Source organism: Zingiber officinale, chromosome 1A, assembly GCF_018446385.1.
Source record: "Zingiber officinale cultivar Zhangliang chromosome 1A, Zo_v1.1, whole genome shotgun sequence".
NCBI lineage: Eukaryota > Viridiplantae > Streptophyta > Magnoliopsida > Zingiberales > Zingiberaceae > Zingiber > Zingiber officinale.
In genome coordinates this window covers 183,639,311-183,658,571 of record NC_055987.1, presented here as the reverse complement: position 1 = coordinate 183,658,571, position 19,261 = coordinate 183,639,311, and the positions used below count along the sequence as shown (strand labels likewise).

At 32.5% G+C, this 19,261-nt stretch overlaps 1 protein-coding gene across 2 annotated transcripts in view; it reads left to right on the top strand.

Moving 5' to 3' along the window:
• LOC122038609 (nuclear pore complex protein NUP205-like) overlaps positions 1-19,261 on the top strand; it is a 71,798-nt gene that overhangs the window by 18,262 nt on the left and 34,275 nt on the right. For both annotated transcript variants that reach the window (XM_042598414.1, XM_042598415.1), the window contains exons 16-28: positions 1,663-1,793; positions 1,894-2,013; positions 2,333-2,456; positions 12,024-12,221; positions 12,300-12,418; positions 12,556-12,706; positions 12,811-12,923; positions 12,997-13,078; positions 13,174-13,260; positions 13,341-13,418; positions 17,608-17,808; positions 18,946-19,038; positions 19,119-19,232. In XM_042598414.1, the coding sequence (XP_042454348.1) occupies positions 1,663-1,793; positions 1,894-2,013; positions 2,333-2,456; positions 12,024-12,221; positions 12,300-12,418; positions 12,556-12,706; positions 12,811-12,923; positions 12,997-13,078; positions 13,174-13,260; positions 13,341-13,418; positions 17,608-17,808; positions 18,946-19,038; positions 19,119-19,232 (1,611 nt within the window). The remainder of the gene's footprint in view (positions 1-1,662; positions 1,794-1,893; positions 2,014-2,332; positions 2,457-12,023; positions 12,222-12,299; positions 12,419-12,555; positions 12,707-12,810; positions 12,924-12,996; positions 13,079-13,173; positions 13,261-13,340; positions 13,419-17,607; positions 17,809-18,945; positions 19,039-19,118; positions 19,233-19,261) is intronic.

The following is a 19,261-nucleotide window of genomic DNA, read 5'->3' as shown; positions in this document are numbered from 1 at the left end:
TTAAGAGCTCTTATTGTTTTCCTTTAAAAAAATTGCATGGCCTTGCTATAATTCTCGGCTTAGTGCATAAGATATTCAATCTTACCGTAACTGGGACTATACCTTATTGTTCTTTCCTTGCTCATTGAGAGAACACAATAATTTTTATTGGTCAACAACTATTTTGAAACTTCCATTCCTTCAACTAAAATTTAGTTAGGGATGTGGCTGAGCCCTAAAACATCATATATTAAATAATAACACTTTTATTAAAATATATATATTAACAATTTAGTTTTATTTAACAATTTATACTGAAATTATGATTTTATACTTGTTATAATCTTTTTATTATTTATATTCATACTACAACAACAACTGCTACTAAGTTTTTATGCCACTAAATGAGGTCGGCTATATAAATTCTTCTCCATGGGCTCAATCTTTTATTGTATCCTTATTTATATTTAAATGAACTTTATCCTGATTTATCGTTGCTAATCAAGTTTTCTTTGTTCTTCCACTTTCTCAATAATGTGCATATTTGTTATGGTCTCATATCACCTAATTGGGGTATCTATTGATTGCCCTAGTACATTTCCATACTATCTTAAATGCATCTTTTGGAGTTTTCCTTCAATAGGTGCAATCTAACACTCTCAAATGTTCTCAATATTGTATCATCCCTCATAATATATCCGCACATCCACATCTTTGTGACTTTTATCTTCTACTAGTGTGCTTGCTTTATAAGCCAATATTCAGTTCATATAATATAGTAGGTTTAATCGTCGTTTTGTATAACTTCCTTTTAAACTTTAGAGGTACCTTACGATTACGAAGAATAGCTGATGCCCTCCTCTATTTTAACTGCCTTGCTTCTATCTTATGTAAAATATCTCTATCAAACCCTCCATCATTTTGTAAAAACAATCTTAGATGCTTAAAATTTTCAGTTATAGGTAACCCTTCATTCCCTCTCTTAATAATTGTCTTGTTATGTCTATTACTACCTCTAAATTTAAATTCTATATATATTCCACTAAGCTTAAAACCTTTAACTTCCTATATCTCCCGTCAAGATTTTAGCTTAGTATTTAGCCCTTCATATGTCTCATCAACCAAAATATTGTCATCTACAAACAACATGCAACATGGTAACATTAAATATATTCATATTAATAAATTATATTTTATTATTAATTATTGGATATGCATTAGATATTCTTAAAATTTTAAAATATTTATTATAATCTCATATATGATGTTTGATGTCTTTCTCATTTGTTTCTGTTACTGCTGATTCAGATTTATATGAGTTCTTTGACTAACCAATTGTGATACTAATACTGATTTTGGTAATTATGCTTCTTACAAAGCCTTCATGTTCAGTGTTCCATGTCTCCTCATATTGTGAATGTAGTTTATGAATTTATGGGGCTGAACTTCTATTTTTGTATCTCAACTCTAAAAATTCATCTTGTGTGCAAGTTGTTTCATTTATCATGAATTAACTTTTGATCAGGATGTGATTTTTGAATGTTGGGATATGAAGTGAATGCTTTAACATCTCTTTTCTTGCTATATCAAGATTATGAAATTCTGATCTATTTGCTTGCAGTTATTTTGTGTTGGTTTCATAAAAAAATTATTTTCTATTGCGTGTTTTTTTTTGTGCTGCAGATTTATGACATGCAATTTGAGCTAAATGAAGTTGAAGCAAGGAGGGAGCGGTATCCATCAACTATATCATTTCTGAACTTGTTAAATACTCTTATCGCACAAGAGAAAGATGAAAGCGATCGAGGGCGAAGGTGTTATCCTTTTTCAACCTGATAAATATTTGTACTAAATGTTACTGAACTAGTTGACATTAGGGTCTTGCTAAGTTGCTGACGTTATACTTTCTTGCAGATTTGTTGGTATCTTTAGATTTGTATATGATCATGTTTTTGGGCCTTTTCCTCAGAGGGCATATGCTGACCCTTATGAGAAATGGCAACTAGTCCTTTCTTGCCTTCAGCACTTCCAAATGTGAGTGATATTGATGTATGGTATTATATTTGTAGTCACAATCTTACCTAGCCAAATGCCTTTTGGGGAAACAGTCTTTTCTTATATTGTTTCTATATGCTTCATGTTACACTATTCCAATGACATTACTGATTCTACCTATATTTGCTTGTGACTTGGATTCAGTTCCTTATAGTGTAACAAAAAGGAAAATAGTTCTGTAGTATACTTCTTTTTCACATTTATTGGGTTGTTAAAACTATAGTTGCCAAATTTTTGATATGTTTTTCTCTTGCTCAGTTGTGTAATCTTGGATTTGACTACAATTGTGATTTTGCAGGGTTCTGAAAATGTATAATATAAACAAAGAGGAGTCTGGAAAAGCTAATAACATGTCATTGTCACCAGGCGTGGCAGATACATCTACAATTGACAGCCAGATCCCTGCATTAGAACTTCTAAAAGTATGTGTTTTGAAAAGGATATAAATATTTTTTATTTATAATTTAGTTGCTAATTACAGAGTTGATGGATATTTCACTTTATAAACAATGTGGTAATACAGCTAGATTCTCACCTTTGTTTTGGGTGTTTTTTTTGTATAGAAGGATGATGTGTTTCACTCTAATTTTCATCCTATTACTTGGTTTATGCAGCCAAGCGTACTTTTCCTGAAATCTTGACTTCCTAGTCTCGTATGAAGTTTGAACACTATTCTTGTGGAATTGGATGAAGAGAAAAAGAACTTAAATCTTTTTTATTATTTTATAATTTACAAGAAGTCCAACTTAAATAGAAGGATGCAAGAGACATTAGAAAGAAAGATTACAAACAAAAGAAAAATAAAAATCTCTCTTAATTACAGATTTAATTCCTTTCCTTCTGTGTCAATCTCTATTAATCACAGATTTAATTCCTTTCCTTCTATGTCAATCTCTCTTAATTATCAAATCAAATCAGATCGGAATATTCTTTAATGTTGTCAAATCAAATCAGAATATCCCTTAGTAATGTCAACAATTCTTGTTGTTACTTTCTTTTCTAGCTGAAGGCTCATTGCAATAGCATTATGCATTTTTGAGAATCTGACATGATCTTTGTTCAGAAACTTTAGCATCTTACATAACCTGTATTTGTGACATCAAGGTTCACACTGCTCCATTTTGCCATAATAATTAGTAAATGGACATTGAATGTATTATATATACTACAATAATAACCAAACCTTATCCCACTAGGTGGGGTCGACTATATGGATCCTTTTATGCCACTCTATCTCCAACTATATCATCATCTATTTAAATAAATTTTATCTTGTTTTATTATTACTAACCAAATCTTTTTTAGTCTTCCTCTTCTACGTTAGATATGTGTGTTTGTCATAGTTTCACATCCCATAACTGGAGTATTTATTGGTCGTTTAAGTACATACTCATACCATCTTAAACGTATCTCTCGAAGTTTCTCTCAATGGATGCAATTCCTATTTTCTTTCTAATGTTTTCATTTTTTATTCTGTCCATTCTCATATGTTTACATATCCATCTTAACATCCTCATCTCTATAACTCTCATATTTAAATCATGTGCTCTGTTCGTAACCCAACATTCCACTCCATATAACATAGTAGGTCTAGCTACGATTTTGTAAAATTTTCCTTCAAGTTTTAGCAGTATTTTACGGTCACATAAAACACCCGACGCTTTCCTCTATTTCAACCATCTTTTTTGTATTCTATATAAGACTTCTCTCAATCCGTCTATCGTTTTATAAAATGATCCTAAATATTTAAAGCTCTTGGTTCTGAGCAACTCATCATCTCCTATCTTAATAATTATAACATTACGTTTAATATTGCTAAACTTAAATTCTATATATTTTGCCGTTATCGGAAATACTTCAGTTACTCTACTTGAAGTCTTTACTCTAGTTGTTACATCATTGTACATATCCTTAATTAGTTCAATATATGTTACACTAACATCTCTCTTTTCTAAAATTTTCTATATAATTTCTTTTGGTACTCTTTCATAAGTTTTTTCTAAGTTAATGAATACCATGTGTAGATCTTATTTTTTCTCTTGATATTTTTCAACTAATTGTTTAAGAAGATGTATATCTTTTATTGTCGACCTTCCAAGTATGAATCCAAATTGATTTTCGGTTACCGTGGTCTCCTTTCTTAATTTTTTTTCTATTATTTTTTTCCAAAGTTTCATTGAATGACTCATTAGTTTAATACTCCAATAGTTTGTAAAATTTTATATGTTTCCCTTATTCTTTTATAAGGGAACTAGAGTACTTATCCTATATTGATCAAACATTTTTTTCATTTTAATATTATGTTAAATAATTTTGTAAGCCATTCAATACCTTATTTCCCTAGGCACTTCCATACCTCTATCGGAATATCATCTAGTTTAACGACTTTTCCATCGTGCATCCCATTTAAAACTTATTCTACTTCTGAAGTTAAAAATCTATGATAAAAATTTAAATTTCTATACTCATTTGACCTACTTAAATTACTTAACCTTCGTTAAAAAATTGATAAAAATACCTCTTTACCGCTCTTTTATTTCTCCATCGTTTACTAGTACTCTATTACATTCATTTTAATACATTTTACTTGGATAAGATCTCTTATTTTCCTTTCTCTCAATTTAGCAATTCTATAAATGTTTCTTTCCCCTTCTTTTGTATCCAATTTTTGATATAATAATTAAAAAATTTCATTCTTTGCTTTATTCACTACTTTCTTAGCCTATTTCTTGGCTATTGTATATTTTTTTTTAAATTTTCCTCGTTCTTACAAATATATAATTCCTTATAAGTTGTTCGTTTTTCCTTTACTTTCTCTTGTAATTTCTCATTCCATCACTAAGATTCCTTACTTAGCGGTGCATGTCCCTTTGACTCACCAAGTACACTCTTAGTTATTAGTTTCAACTTTGATATCATTTTATCCTATGTCGTATTAGAATCACCATATATTTCACCTAATACTTATGCTTCTACCTTCTCCTTAAATATATTTTGTTTCTTATCCTTTAACTTTTACCACTTAATTTTAAGAGTTGTATATATTTTCTTTCTATTGATATTATGCTTGAGGCGTATATCCAACACTACTAACCTATGTTGAGTAGTTAAACTTTCTCTAGGGATGACCTTGCAATATTTACAAATCTTTCTATTCTTTTTCTTAACCATAAAAAAATCAATTTGTGATTTATTATTCCCACTTTTAAACATGACTAAGTGTTCTTTTCTTTTATTAAAAAATCTATTAGCTAATATAAGGTCATATGTTATTGCAAAATTTAATATAGTTTTTCTCTTTTTATTTCTCGTTCCAAACCCATAACCCTATGCACCCTCTCATATTCCTTATTTTTCATTTTGATATGCCTATTTAGATCACTTCCTATTAAAATTATTTCATTTGGTTAAATGTTTTGTAATATTTCATCTAAGTCGCCCCAAAACTTTAATTTGGTAGCTTAATCCTACTTGCGATGCATATACGCTATTTATGTTCATAGTTTCTTTCGCTGCTATTATCTTAAGGGCTCTAATTCACTTCATCCTTTAACGAACAATCTACTACAATATCCACTTTATTTCTTGTTTTATTCTTTTCTGTGTACTATAACTTAAAACTCGAATTCTATATGCCTATCCATTTTATCTCTTACACACATAAAATACTAATTTTTCTCCTAATCATCCTATTTACTACCTCTATTGATTTATTCGTGAGAGATCTTATGTTCCATGTTCCAACTCTTAGATTATTAATTTGGGTATTATATTTGTTTTTATCTAACTTATAGTGTGAGAACTTTTGCCTATTTAACACTATACCCAAGTTCTCATGGTGATGTAGCGATTCTTGCGGACCCTGCAATGCGAACTCTTACATATTTAGCACCACACCCAAGTTTTGGATATGTAGCTGTTCTTGCCGAGACGTTATAGTCGAACCTTGGAATACGTTCTTTCCGAGAAACAACCTAACATTAGCACAATAGTTTAATGAATCAATTCATTGAATATTTGTCATAATTTTAACCTAGGTTGTTAAAGGCGCGCCCAAGGCGCGCCTGAGGCGTTAGGCACACAAGGCGTTGAGAAAAGCGCGTTCTACCGCACGCGCAAGGCGGGCGTTGTTCATCAGGCGCGCACCTGGCCGCGCCTAGGGCGCCTTCGTGCCTCACTGAAGGCGCGATCGATGCGCATCGCGTGATTGAAGCGCATCGCGCGATCCTTCAGGTTCACGATTACTAACTAAAAAAACATTTCAAACCTAATTTGGTTTGGAATTAGGGCATGGAGAAGAAAAGGGAAGAAGAAAAGAACGGAAGGAAACGAAGAAACAGTCGCGCCATCGCCCAGGTATTTCCTCCGCCGCCGCCATCGCCGCTGAGTCGCGCCCGTCGTTGCCTAGGTATGTATTTTTTCCATCTTTTTTTTTGTTTTTTTATTCTTCACTTCATCTTCTTCTCCTCTTCTTCGTCTGTTGTAATCTTCTTCTTCGCTTCTTCTCTTCTTTTTCTGTTAGTTCTTTTTTTTTTCTTCTTCTTCTCGTCGTTTTTAGTGTTCAATATTTCAATGTTTTTTCATCACCTTCTTTTCTTCTTTCTGTTATATCCGCTTCCTCTGTTTTCTTGTTTTTTTCCCTTCCTGTTGACAGCAAAACTGCAGCTTCTCTCTGTTATATCTTCTTCCTCTGTTTTCTTTTTTTTTTCCCTTTCTGTTGACAGCAAAACTGCTGCTGTTGTGATGCTGTCCCCTTTTTTTTCCTGTTTTTCTTTTTTTTTTGTTTTCTGTTGCTGGTACTGTAAAAAACTAGATAGCTTCTTTTTTTTTCCCTTTCCTATTTTGTTTTCCAGTTTTTTATTTTGTTGTTGGTCCTATTTTTTTTTTCTTTTTTTCCCTGTTTTTCTTTTTCTTTTCCTATTTTTCTATTGCTGGTAGTGGTACCAGTAGTACAGTACTTTTCTATTATTGTTGATGCTAGGTACAGTAGTTTACCATTCTATTAATTCATTAAAATATTTTTTTATTTTGTTTTTAATTTTTTAGGTTATTTTCTTGTTCAATTATCATGGAAGGTAGTAGTGACACTCCAACATATATATTAAAAGATCCGGCATGGAATTATTTTCAAAGAATTAATCCGAATAACAAAAATGATTTGATTTGTAACTTTTGTCAAAAAGTTACAGAAGGAGGTGTGCAAAACAACATCTTGTTGGGGGGTTTCTAAATACTTCGACTTGCAAAAAATGTCCGCCTCATGTACGTGAAGAAATAAAAAATTTCATGGAGAAAAAGGCAGAGAAAGGCAATCTTTCTAAACTTGCGACATTAGACTTTGAGGATGTAGACCCTCTTGGTGATGATATTGATATGGATGATATTGGAGCTAAAGCTGTACCACCTATAAGTACAAGTACAAGTTCTAGATCAGTGAATATGCAAAAAAAGGCCAAGACAAATAGGTCCAATGGATACGTATTTTGCTCCTAATGTGCAAAAAAAATATTGAAAGTAGAAAGGGTAAAGAGAGGCAAACTACGATAAATGAGGCATACAAGAAAGAATTGATGGAAAAAACTTGTATGACTATAACTGAGTGGATGTATGATGCGATAATTCCTTTTAATGCCGTTAACTATTCAAGGTTCAAAAGGATGTTGGACTTGGTTGGCTAATATGGTGTAGGTCTAAAAGGTCCTAGTTATCATGAGGTGCGGGTTCCTTTTCTAAAAAATGCTGTTGATAGTGTGACTAATGATTACATTAAGTCGTGTGAAACAGAATGGACAAAGTATGGTTGTAGTTTGATGGCAGATGGGTGGACAGACAAAAGACAGAGGACATTGATTAATTTTTTAGTGAATTCTCCTAAAGGTTTAGTTTTCATCGAATCGGTTGATGCTTCTGATTATGCAAAAACTGGAGAGAAAATAGTTCAGTTGTTTGATCGATTTGTGGAGCGTGTAGGAGAAGTTAATGTTATTCAAGTTGTTACGGATAATGCAAGTAACAGTGTGCTTGCTGGTAAGAATTTATTTAATTTTTCTTATATATGTTAAAATTATCTAGTTTTCTAACTTCTTTTATAGGAAAATTATTAGAAGCAAAAATGCCACACTTGTATTGGACTCCTTGTGCTGCTCACTGCGTTGACTTGATCTTAGAAGATATTGGGAAATTGTCTGATTTTAAAGTAACATTGAAGAAGGCAATGAGTGCGAATGCTTACATTTATGTTCACCCTGGTATGGTAAATATGTTGAGGCAATTCACAAGATAAAAAGAGCTTTGTCGGGCGGGTGTCACAAGATTTGCTACTGCTTTTCTCACTCTTGAAAGGATGCACCTACAGAAGCAAAATTTAAGAAAAATGTTCATTTCAAAGGATAGGACAGAGAGTAAATGGGCAAAAGAAGCGGCGGGGAAGAAGGTAGCTAAAATCATCATGACACTTAGATTTTGGAGCAGTATTGTGCATATTTTAAAGATATATGACTCTTTAGTTCGTGTTCTGAGACTTGATGGCGAAAGAAAACCTGCAATGGGCTATATTTATGAGGCTATGGATAGGGCAAAAGAAACAATTATGAAGGCCTTTAAGGAGAAAGAAGAGAAATACAAAGAAGTGTTTGAGATCATTGATAAGAGATGGGAATGCCAACTTCATCGGCCTCTGCATGCTGCAGGACATTATTTGAATCCAGAATATTTTTATTCATACACAGATTCAAATATCTGCGGAGAAGTGGTGAATGGTTTGTTTGAAATTATGGAAAGATTGGTTTCAAACGCTGCCGAGCAAGATAAAATCACTGCCAAACTCTCTATATATCGAAAGGAAGAAGGGTTATTTGGGAGGAATGTGACAATTAGACATAAAAGAGCATTATCTCCAGCAGAATGGTGGGAATGCTATGGAGCAAATACCCCAGAATTGCAAAAGTTTGCTATTAAAGTGCTTGGCCTCACTTGTAGTGCTTCTGGTTGTGAGGGCAATTGGAGTGTATTTGAGCAGGTATGCAATAAATATAAATGTTTAATACTATTAGTATGTTACTTTTATAAACAGAAAATATTCTTTGTTATTTTATTATACTTATTGTGATTTTTGATATTTTGTAGATTCACAGCAAAAAAAGGAATAGGCTAGCTCAGCAGCGCTTAAATGATTTGGTATTTGTGAAATACAATCGTGTCTTAAAACTTCGGTATAACGCACGTGATAAGATTGACCCCATCTCTTCGACAGATATTCATGATAGTAATGAATGGTTAATGGGTAGAATGGATGGAGAAAGTGATAATGAAGAAGATGAGTTGGTTTTTGAAGGTGATGACTTGACATGGGATGTCGTTGCTAGGGCTAGTGGAGCTGAAGAGCTTGAATATTGTACTAGAGGAAAAAATATTGCATCCATGACCTCTAGTTCACATGCTATACCTAAACAAGTCGAGAAGGGAAATACATCTTCCTCTATGAGACACTCATCTCTAAGACTTAGAGATGAAGAAGAAGAAGAAGAAATTGAATTTGAAGAAGATGAAGATAAAGAAGAAGACGAATACAATGAGGATGATCTTGAACTTGATGATTAATTTGACTTATTACGCTTGTTTTGATGAACTTTGTTAGTTTAGATTAGAAAATTGAAACTTGAAAGTTTGAAACTTTTATTAATTTTATCATGGTGCTGTTTTGCTTGTCGTATTTGATATTGATGTGTGTGAAATATTAATAGTTATCATATTTGACATATTATATGAGTGCGTGAATAGTTTAGTAGTCATCAACCTCATGTTCAAGAGGCGCGCGCCTCAGGCGCGCCTCGGGCGCGCCTCGGGCTCTATGAGCCCTTTGCGCCTCGCGCCTCTAACAACACAGGTTTTAACACTGGCAAGCTAACGCAACACTCCTCCTTTATACGGGCTTGAAACCGACCATGACTGGTTCGTCATGGGCGGAGTTATTGAACGTATTATATATATATAATATAATTATAAATTTTTTGTTATATGCTAAAATTTCCTTTGTTGGTTTATGATTGGATATATGGTGCACATTTAACATTTTCAGCAAGAGCCACAATAGCCCACTCTCACCAACCCCACCCACACACATAAAAGCCATTAGTCTTGTCATAGATGTGTTGAGATTTTTCGAAGGATAAAGTAAAACATACTATTATTCAAGAAGGATTAGGTAAAACTCTAATAGAGTGGAAGATGAGCAGTAGATTCTATAGTGAGATAAGTTAAATCTTTTAGAGTGGAAGGAAGATTTTACTGGAAAGTTTTAAGAGGGACAAAAGAAATTATTAGTCAGTGTAGTAAAAGTGATTTAATTAATTTAAATATAAGAAGTGATATGACCTTGTATGGAGCTCATGGAGGATAAAATTTATGTAGTTGATTCCAAATATTTGCTACAAAGGTGTTGACATTCATCAATCCAAGCTGCATAAACAGTCTGTTTCTTGATTTCTCCATTGACAGAACACATTTCAATATGCCGATTCAAAACCTTAAGATTAGATGATTCTAGGGAAAGTGTTATTATTTTGGTTGGCAAATTTACCATTGGACACATCTGAAGTTTGAGTTTCTTGACCTTTCAAAATACTTAATTCACAAACCTCCCTTCAAATACCTAAGTAACCCTAATTTGCCAAGCTAAATTCCTCTTTTAAAATCATTTTGACAGCCAAGCGTTTTTGTTTTTGGCCAAAAAGTTATTTATTAGAAGGTATTTGAGAATTTGACGTATAACCATAAACTACATTGGAGTTGAAACAAGACAAGTCATCCAGGTTATTTTCAAAAAAAAATCTTGATGGCCCAAATCAATTCATTTTGACCCAATAAATTACCAAAGGTTTGATGGGAGCCTTGGTTGGAGAGTATTAGTGTTTTTATTGGAAAATGGTCATTAAAATAATTTTCTTGAAAACCTATCATTTTAACTATGACAAGGGCTCCAAAGACTTCGTAGGAGTCTCATGTACAATTTCTAGGTGTTTAAGTTCAAAACGGTGTTAGAGTGATTAAATCACAAATCACCTTTGTGACTTAACATGTTACTTTACCCAGAAAGTCATAATGGATCCTTCCTGAGAGTTATAAATGAAGTTTTCAGTTGTTTCTGATTATAAAATTACCATCAAGGTCATTTTTTAATATCTCTTTTATGATCCAAAATATGTCATTTTGATTAAAATACCATACCAAAATCTTCTTGCCAACCTCAGTAGAATGTTAAGGTAATCTTCGTAAATCACCTTTGTGACTCAAAACATGTTATTTTGTCCAGAAATTCACAATAGAGCCTTACTGAGAATCCCAAATGGAATTTTCTGTTGTTTCTTATTATCAAATAGCCATCAAGGTCATCCTCTAAAATCTCTTTTATGATCCAATATATATCATTTAAAATATCATACAAGTCTTCGTGCGAGCCTCAAGTATAATGTATGATTTTTTTTATTTTCAAACATCAAATTATCTTGATCGCCCAAGAGGTCATTTTGTACATACCGTAGGCTTCCTAGGACTGTTAAGTGGAATGTTTAATGAATTTTGGGTCTAAAATGTTATTTTTGAGTTGAAAATGGTTTATCGCCTTGATAGCTTAAAGTAAGTTTGGCTTATACATTTATACCAAAGGCTTCTAAGTAGTATCATGTGGACTTTCCAGGTACTTTTAAGTTGAAAAATTTTGTTTGTGTTGAAGTATCATACTAGAGACTTCCTGTGTCTTAGGTGGAGTGTTGAAGTATATTTGTATTGAAAAGAATTATTTTTGAGTTGAAAATGACTGCTAAGATGATTATCACCCTTTAGGTTCACCCTTCTTTGTTTGTTTTTCTTGGAAGTTCCTTTTTTTTTTAAACTATAACTATCAGGTTTTATCCTAGATTAAATTTAGTTTATACTTATATACTCTGGTAGTTCTGTCTCAGTGAGTTTTAAGAATGTAGCTCTTCCTGCAGGACTTCATGAGTGGTAAAACTGCTTTCTGTAACATCATGAGCATCATTTCGCTGGGTGCTGACATCATCATCTCTGAGAGGACTAGTCAATCATATGGTCAGCTATTAGAGGAAGCTGTAAAACTCTCTCTTGAAATCCTTGTCCTTGTTATGGACAGAGATATATTTCTTGCTGATTTCTGGCGCCCTTTGTATCAGGTTTTAATCTAGGCCTATCTCGCCATTTTTCTCCCATGCCATGTCATTGATTTTATCGTATTTTCTTTGATTGCACAGCCTTTGGATGTCATTCTATCTCAAAACCCTAACTGGATTTTCTCACTTCTGGAGTACATCCGATATGATTTTTCTCCTCAAATTCAACAAAATTCTATAAAAATCATGAGTATACTCAGGTACCATCAGATAAATTTCCATTTTTAAGCTTGGCACTCTTTTTCTTATGGCGCTTGAAATTTCTGAATGATTGTTTGTCAAAAATCCTGTTTGGTTCATATGATTGAGGATTTACATCTAAGCTTGTCCTTGACAGTTCTAGAATGATTGGCCTCGTACAGTTACTGTTAAAATCAAATGCTGCTAAATGTCTTGTTGAGGATTATGCAGCTTGTTTGGAATCACGCTTCGAAGAGTGCGAGAGCATTGAGAATGCTAAAGATGATCTTGGTGTTCTTATTCTGCAGGTACTTCATTATTTTTTTTTTCTGTATTGGTGTTAGTATAGTAAAACTATAATTCCTGTGGCAATTATTCCTTGCACTCCTTAATTTTCTCTTATTTTTTTCAGCTTCTTATTGATAACATAAATCGCCCAGCCCCAAATGTTGCACATTTGCTTCTTAGGTTTGATATAGATAGTCCTGTTGAGCATAGTATCTTGCAGCCAAAAGTTCATTACAGGTACAGTAAGCAATTGTATAATTTCTTGTGTCTGATAATGACATATTGTTTAGTGCTGGATGGATTTGTGCAGCTGTTTGAAGGTTATGCTTGATAATCTGGAAAAACTTTCGAGGCCAGATATTAACACTTTACTGCATGAATTTGGTTTTCAGGTCAGAATGCCATTTTTTTTGTTTGGCTCACTATATTTCTGCTCAAGTTAGAATAACATTTTCTTCGGATATGATAATTTTTTCTCTTATTGCAGCTTCTCTATGAGTTGTGCATGGATCCCCTAACAAGTGGTCCAACAATGTATCTTTTGAGTACCAAGAAATACCTTTTCTTCTCGAAGGTGTTCTTCATTTGTCATTTAGTTGACGCTAAATTGGAATTTCTCTATTTTTATTCCTAATCTGTGTATTGATCTTGAAGCATTTGGATACAATTTGTACAAACCCACTGCCCAAAAGAAGTCATAATCAATCTCTTAGAGTGAGCATGCTTCATGAGGTATCTGCAATACTTCCTCCTTTCAGCGTCTAGACATTGTTTACTACCATTTTTTACAATCAGGATGGTACTTGTATTCATTCCTTTGAGTGGTGCCTCAAGTAGAATTTGGTTGAGTTTTTGACTCGCACTTATCTTTTTGTCATTTGCTCAACATGGTTGAATATATTTAATCTAGAAGTTTGGGATGGATTCCTTGGGCTCTGTTTCTTTGAGAGATTAAAATGAGGAAAAGAAATAGGAAGAGAGGAGATATGCAGTTTTTTGGAAGGAAAGTTCTCTAGGAAAAGAAAGTTTGAAGGAAGCTTTCTCTTCTATTTTATCAATTGATTTCTTTTGGGTCATGTTCAATCTCCAACACTTTAATGGAAAATAAAACTGTAATATAAATTATTATTATTTTTCTGTCCTGATTTCCATCTTTTGGATGAATTTCAGTTAGATTAAATATGATATCTTTGTTTGCTTTCCCTATCTCTCTCTCTTATTTTCTATTCCTCCTAAGCTTAGCCAGTTGAGGACTGTCTAATACTGATGTTAGGTAAGATTTGACAATTTCTTAGGATAATTTTTAGTCAATGTTATACACTGATTTTCGAAGAGATGCTATTTGTTTGATCTTTTGAGATAAGCATTGATATTACTTAAAATGTTTCGTTTAATTGCATGGAGATCATTATATAAAAATTTGATGTTGTTGTACATGCATATGCAGTGGCCTCATTGATATTGCATATGCATTCCCAATATGCATCAAGGCTAATTTATAACCCAATAACATTGAAATCATACTGGATATTGGTTGTGCAACTGCAAATCAGGTTTGGGCTATTTTTTTCATCAATAAAAATCAAGTGGAATCAAATGTGGTTGATCAATAAAATTTGGAGTCTATTGGAAAAAGAATTTCTAATCTGAGTATTGATTGCTACATGCTCCATGTTTTAGACTATATGGATTGCTATTGTTAATTATTGAGATTTGTTATGGGATATATGTAGGTTTATAGAAGGTTGATTTTTTTTTTTGATAGATTGAAAAATCATTTTACATGGATTCAGCCTTCCTGGTTGGTGTATTTTGCGGTTTATGTAGGATATATATTTGTTTTTAAGATGTTATGCATTTTTTGTAAATCTGATAATCTTGAATACTTTTTGTCTCTAATCTGATTGAGTAAATATTCATTGCTACCCGCTGTGTGTTTTATGTTATATGAATTTCTATGTTAAACGTCCAATGTGTTATGGGATAGATTTAGCTTTCTATAGAAAGTTGATTTATTTTTTATGTTATGTGGATTCCTTAGTCTCACTGGTTCATATATTATGTGCATTATGTAATATATATATTTTGTTATATGTCATGTTATGCATCTTTGTGAATGTTTATTTGGTTTTTTTAATTGGATCACATAAGCAGCCTTATAGCTTGTATATGTTTTGCTCTATCATATATCACATCTTGGCAGTGTCTCAACTACATACCACTTTCCTTTCAATCCTTCATGAAGATTTATTAAGTTTTGCATGATAGCTTTTTCTATTTTTTGTTAGTTCTTTCACAAAAATTCAAAATATTTAGTGTTCAGTATTGGTAGCGTGACTGTGTAAACCTTTTCTGTTGCATGCAAAAGTAATATTTCAATAGTGGAAAACTGCTTCTGACTCAATTTTATCCATTTATGTTTGTGTACTTGTTGTTCTACTTTTAATTGGTGCATTGAAACAGTTATACTACTCAAACTAAATATTCTTGATATGGAAAGTCATATTATTCTATTACATATCTTTTGTAAGGCTGGTATGATTATGCACTTTATTTCCTGTTTTGATATATTTTTGTCATTTTGTGTTTAATATGTTGCTCTTAAGTCAACTAGGCTTTGTGGATACTACTCTCTGTCTATTATAATGCTTCTGGTATATAGTGCCAAATTTATGGGAAATTGATTGTATCAAATGCAAACCATTGTGTTCCAAAACAATATATGTTGTGATGATTCATTACTTGTAACCCAATGAAAATAAAGGTCTAGTTAAAGTGAAAGATGCCTAAAAATTGTAAATTCGTGTGTTTTTATGTTCAAAAAGCTGATGTAGTTTTATGATACTTTGACTCTTTATCCTTCCACTCAGATATCAATATACAGATCTGACACTGATTCTATTGATCATTTGTAAAAAACTTTAGAGATAGTCACGTTGGGCACTTGATTTCCATATGTGGATATTTCTACCAAGGATATAAATTTCGTTCCGTGCCGAGCAGAACGGGCGAAACTTATTGTTTTGTCCGCACACCGAAACTGGCACTGACGTTTAGAAAGTTTCGAAGCCCATGGTCGGCCTCAAAGGTGTCGCGCGAGCCTTGTGGCTGCGGAGGAGGCATCGCGTGAGCCTCGCAGATGCGGCGAACTTGTCGCGCGAACCCCTCTATCGTGGCAAACTCGTCGCGTGAGCACTGCGGCGGCGGACTCGTTGCGTGAGCCTCACGACCTCGGTGGAGTAGCCCTGCGGTGGCGGCGATGAGGTGAAGGTGGAGAATCGCGAGAATGAGAAAAAGTTAGGTTTTATAAAATGTTTTAATTGAAACCATTATATTATATATATATAATATCTAATTTCTAATTAATTATTAATTTATATTTTATATAAATTAATAATTAATTAAATAAACTGTTAATTAATTAATATAATTATAATGCATATTTTTATTAGAAATATAAAAAATTAAAATAAAAAATAGATAATTTATATAATATATAGTTATATAATTTAAAATAAATTTTAAAATAAACTTTAAATTATTTTTATAAATTAAAAATAGATTAAAATTTTATAAAAATATTTAAAATAAGTTGAAAATTTTATAAATAATTCTAAAAAAATAATTGTTAATATTTTTTAATAAATATATATATATATTTTTTTAAAAAAATTGATTTTAGAATTCAATATAAGCTATACACACACACACACCCTATTGTGATGATACGATACCGAAACCGTATCGTTCTAGTCTAGGACCGTAACATCGGCACGGGTCGAGATTTTAAACTTTGATTTCCACCAATTTGAGAAACAAAATTCTAGTTCATATGCGTTTTTGACTAAATATTTGTCTGAAATGATATAACAAACAGGATTACATCAAATGTTATGGTGTGTTCTTATTAATCTATTGTATCTAGAATTTTGATCAGTTTCATCTTTCTTCTTACTGTTTCTTAGATTCCGAATGATATTGTGCTTTTAACATCTCAATTTGTATTGTATATCGAGGCTATGTATACATGGGTTAATAACTGAACTTATTCTGCATTTTTTTAAAGGCTTTAAAGAGAATCTTTATATGAATTTTCAAAATGCCTATACAAGAATCTTTGTAAACGTTGATTTTGGGAATCATCATGTTTAGGCGGATAAGTTATTTGATGTGAATTTTAATTGCTAATTATCTTGTTAGGACTGTATGAAAATATTGGCATATGTTTAATTTTCTTTGGTTGTTCCCCAATTTATAAATTGATTTGTTTGCTAGTTTAGTTCTTTTACGTGCAATGTTATTCCTTTCTTTGTCGTCTCCAATTATATTTGTCTTGGATTTTTTAAAAGGTCCCTGATTGTCAAAATGTAAATTGATTTTTGCCTGGTATATTCCACTGTGTGAGTTTTTCGTTCTTGATGTTAGTTTTTTTATTTCTCGATTTGAGGTAGTTTTCGCTCTTGTCCCATCAATTTTTATCCCAATTCTTTGTGGCTTCAATTTTGATCTTCATCAATTTGGTATCACACGTCTTTGAGTTGGCATCAAATTGGTATTAAAGCAACTTTCTGCTGCCATTATTTTGGTATTAGTGTGTCCTTGTTCTATAGTAGATGTCTAAGCCTTTTTAGGATATGTATCATGTAACTAATAAAAGTAATTCTGTATAATACATTTTTTTTTGAATTACCTATGATTAACTATCATTGTGGAGTTGAATTTTAAGATAGCTACTTACTTTGGTTGGAGTTCATATATTCATTTCTTATTTTGCAACTGAGTAATCACTTATTTGTTTGGTTATTTGCTTCAAAAATTTTAAGCTTAAGAAATGGATGACAACATACATTTATAGAGGTGAATGGTTAGTTGTATATTGGCTATAGTGACGCACTAACATGAATTCATTGTCATTATTCAGAGGGCATGGCTGATAAAGCTGTTAGCATTGGAATTACATACAGCCGATATGGGTGAATCAACACACCGAGAAGCATGCCTTTCTATTTTGTCTTTATGTTTTACTCAGATTGCTGGTGGTAATTACCAGAGTCCAGAATTATCAAGAACTTCTGAGTTTGATGCCAGCAATTTTGCACAAAGAACCACAAAGAAGAAAAAGGTGCAAATTTGATACTCTTTGTTTCTCATATGTAGTTGATTTTCACAAGTACAACATGTTATTTATGGGTTTAAAATTTAGTGGTTGAAGCATATGGATAGGACAAGTTGTTTGCATACAATTGTGAAGAAAAATATGGTGTGCCCGGAATGGCTAGCTTTTCAATGGTGCAAAACTTGACTATGGATTTGTGTGTGTGTTTTTTTGTTGATATTAGTTGATTAAATTTATTGTTTGTGCATTCTTGTGCTTGCTGTTTTGTGTCCCTGGCAGGGCCATACTTGGCACTCTGTTTTGCATTTGTATTGTTCCTCAATGAAGGAAATGAAAGAGGTGAGGCTAAAGCATGAAGTGGGGCTAGTAATTATTACTTAGTAGAATGGTAACACAAGGTAAAGCAGCAATGGTAGTGCAAGGTGGAATTGTATGTGCTTGGGGCTCATGCACATTTAGTTCTCTAATCTTGTCCAGAAACCATGTAATTATTTTTGGAAGTTTATTGGTTTGTATGCTCCAGCACTTGTAATTGTGTACCACCTTACCAGTCAAAAATATGAAAGTTTTAGCCTCGTGATAATTACCTCTAATGCTGAGTGTTCTTTGTGGTAGAAACTTGAGAAAGGACAACTTGAATTTCTCCAATCCATAGGAGAAAATGGACCTTACAATTCCATAAAGCGCGTTTGGTTCAAGTTATCATATAGGTAATCACAGAACCGATATTATGGGGAGTAAAATATAACCTAATATTATTTGGTTCAACCTTTGGAATACTCGTATTTGGAAACAAAAAAATTGGAAAAAAAATTTCGGAATCATGTAAAACCTCACATTTCCAAGGTAATCATATTTTGGATTATATCTCCCATTTGCTGACGTGACGGGCATGCTCCATTACTTGCAAATTGCTCAACTTTAACCAAACAGTCAACCAAACATGCCCTTAATATGATAAATAACTCTGGGCAATTTTTTCATAAATTTTTCTTCTGCCTAGAGAGAATTCAAGTAACCTTCTTATTCAAATACTGAAATGGCAAAATAATATTTATCTCTATTCTCTTTTGCTTTAGTCTATTATTGATTTTTTTTCTATGCTGTTTAAAACTGGCTTAATTTTGCTTTCTTATCCTTAAGGTGTTGGAACTACTCGATGTTGTGCAGTTTCGAACTCCTGATATAGGTTTACAATGTCCTCAACTCCTTCCAGCTTTTAAATTTGATGCACAGGTCGCCTCATTTAATATCAATTGTTGTCTTTTTTATCATTTCTTTCTTAGTTACCTTTCAGTCATCATTTCTTTCTTCAGGTTAATGATATCCTAAAAAGTTCTTCAACCTCTGAAAAAGGTGGTGTTTATTATTACTCAGAAAGAGGAGATCGATTGCTTGACTTGGATGCACTGCATGAGAAACTTTGGCAGGTTTTTAATTTTTTTCTCTTCTTATTCTT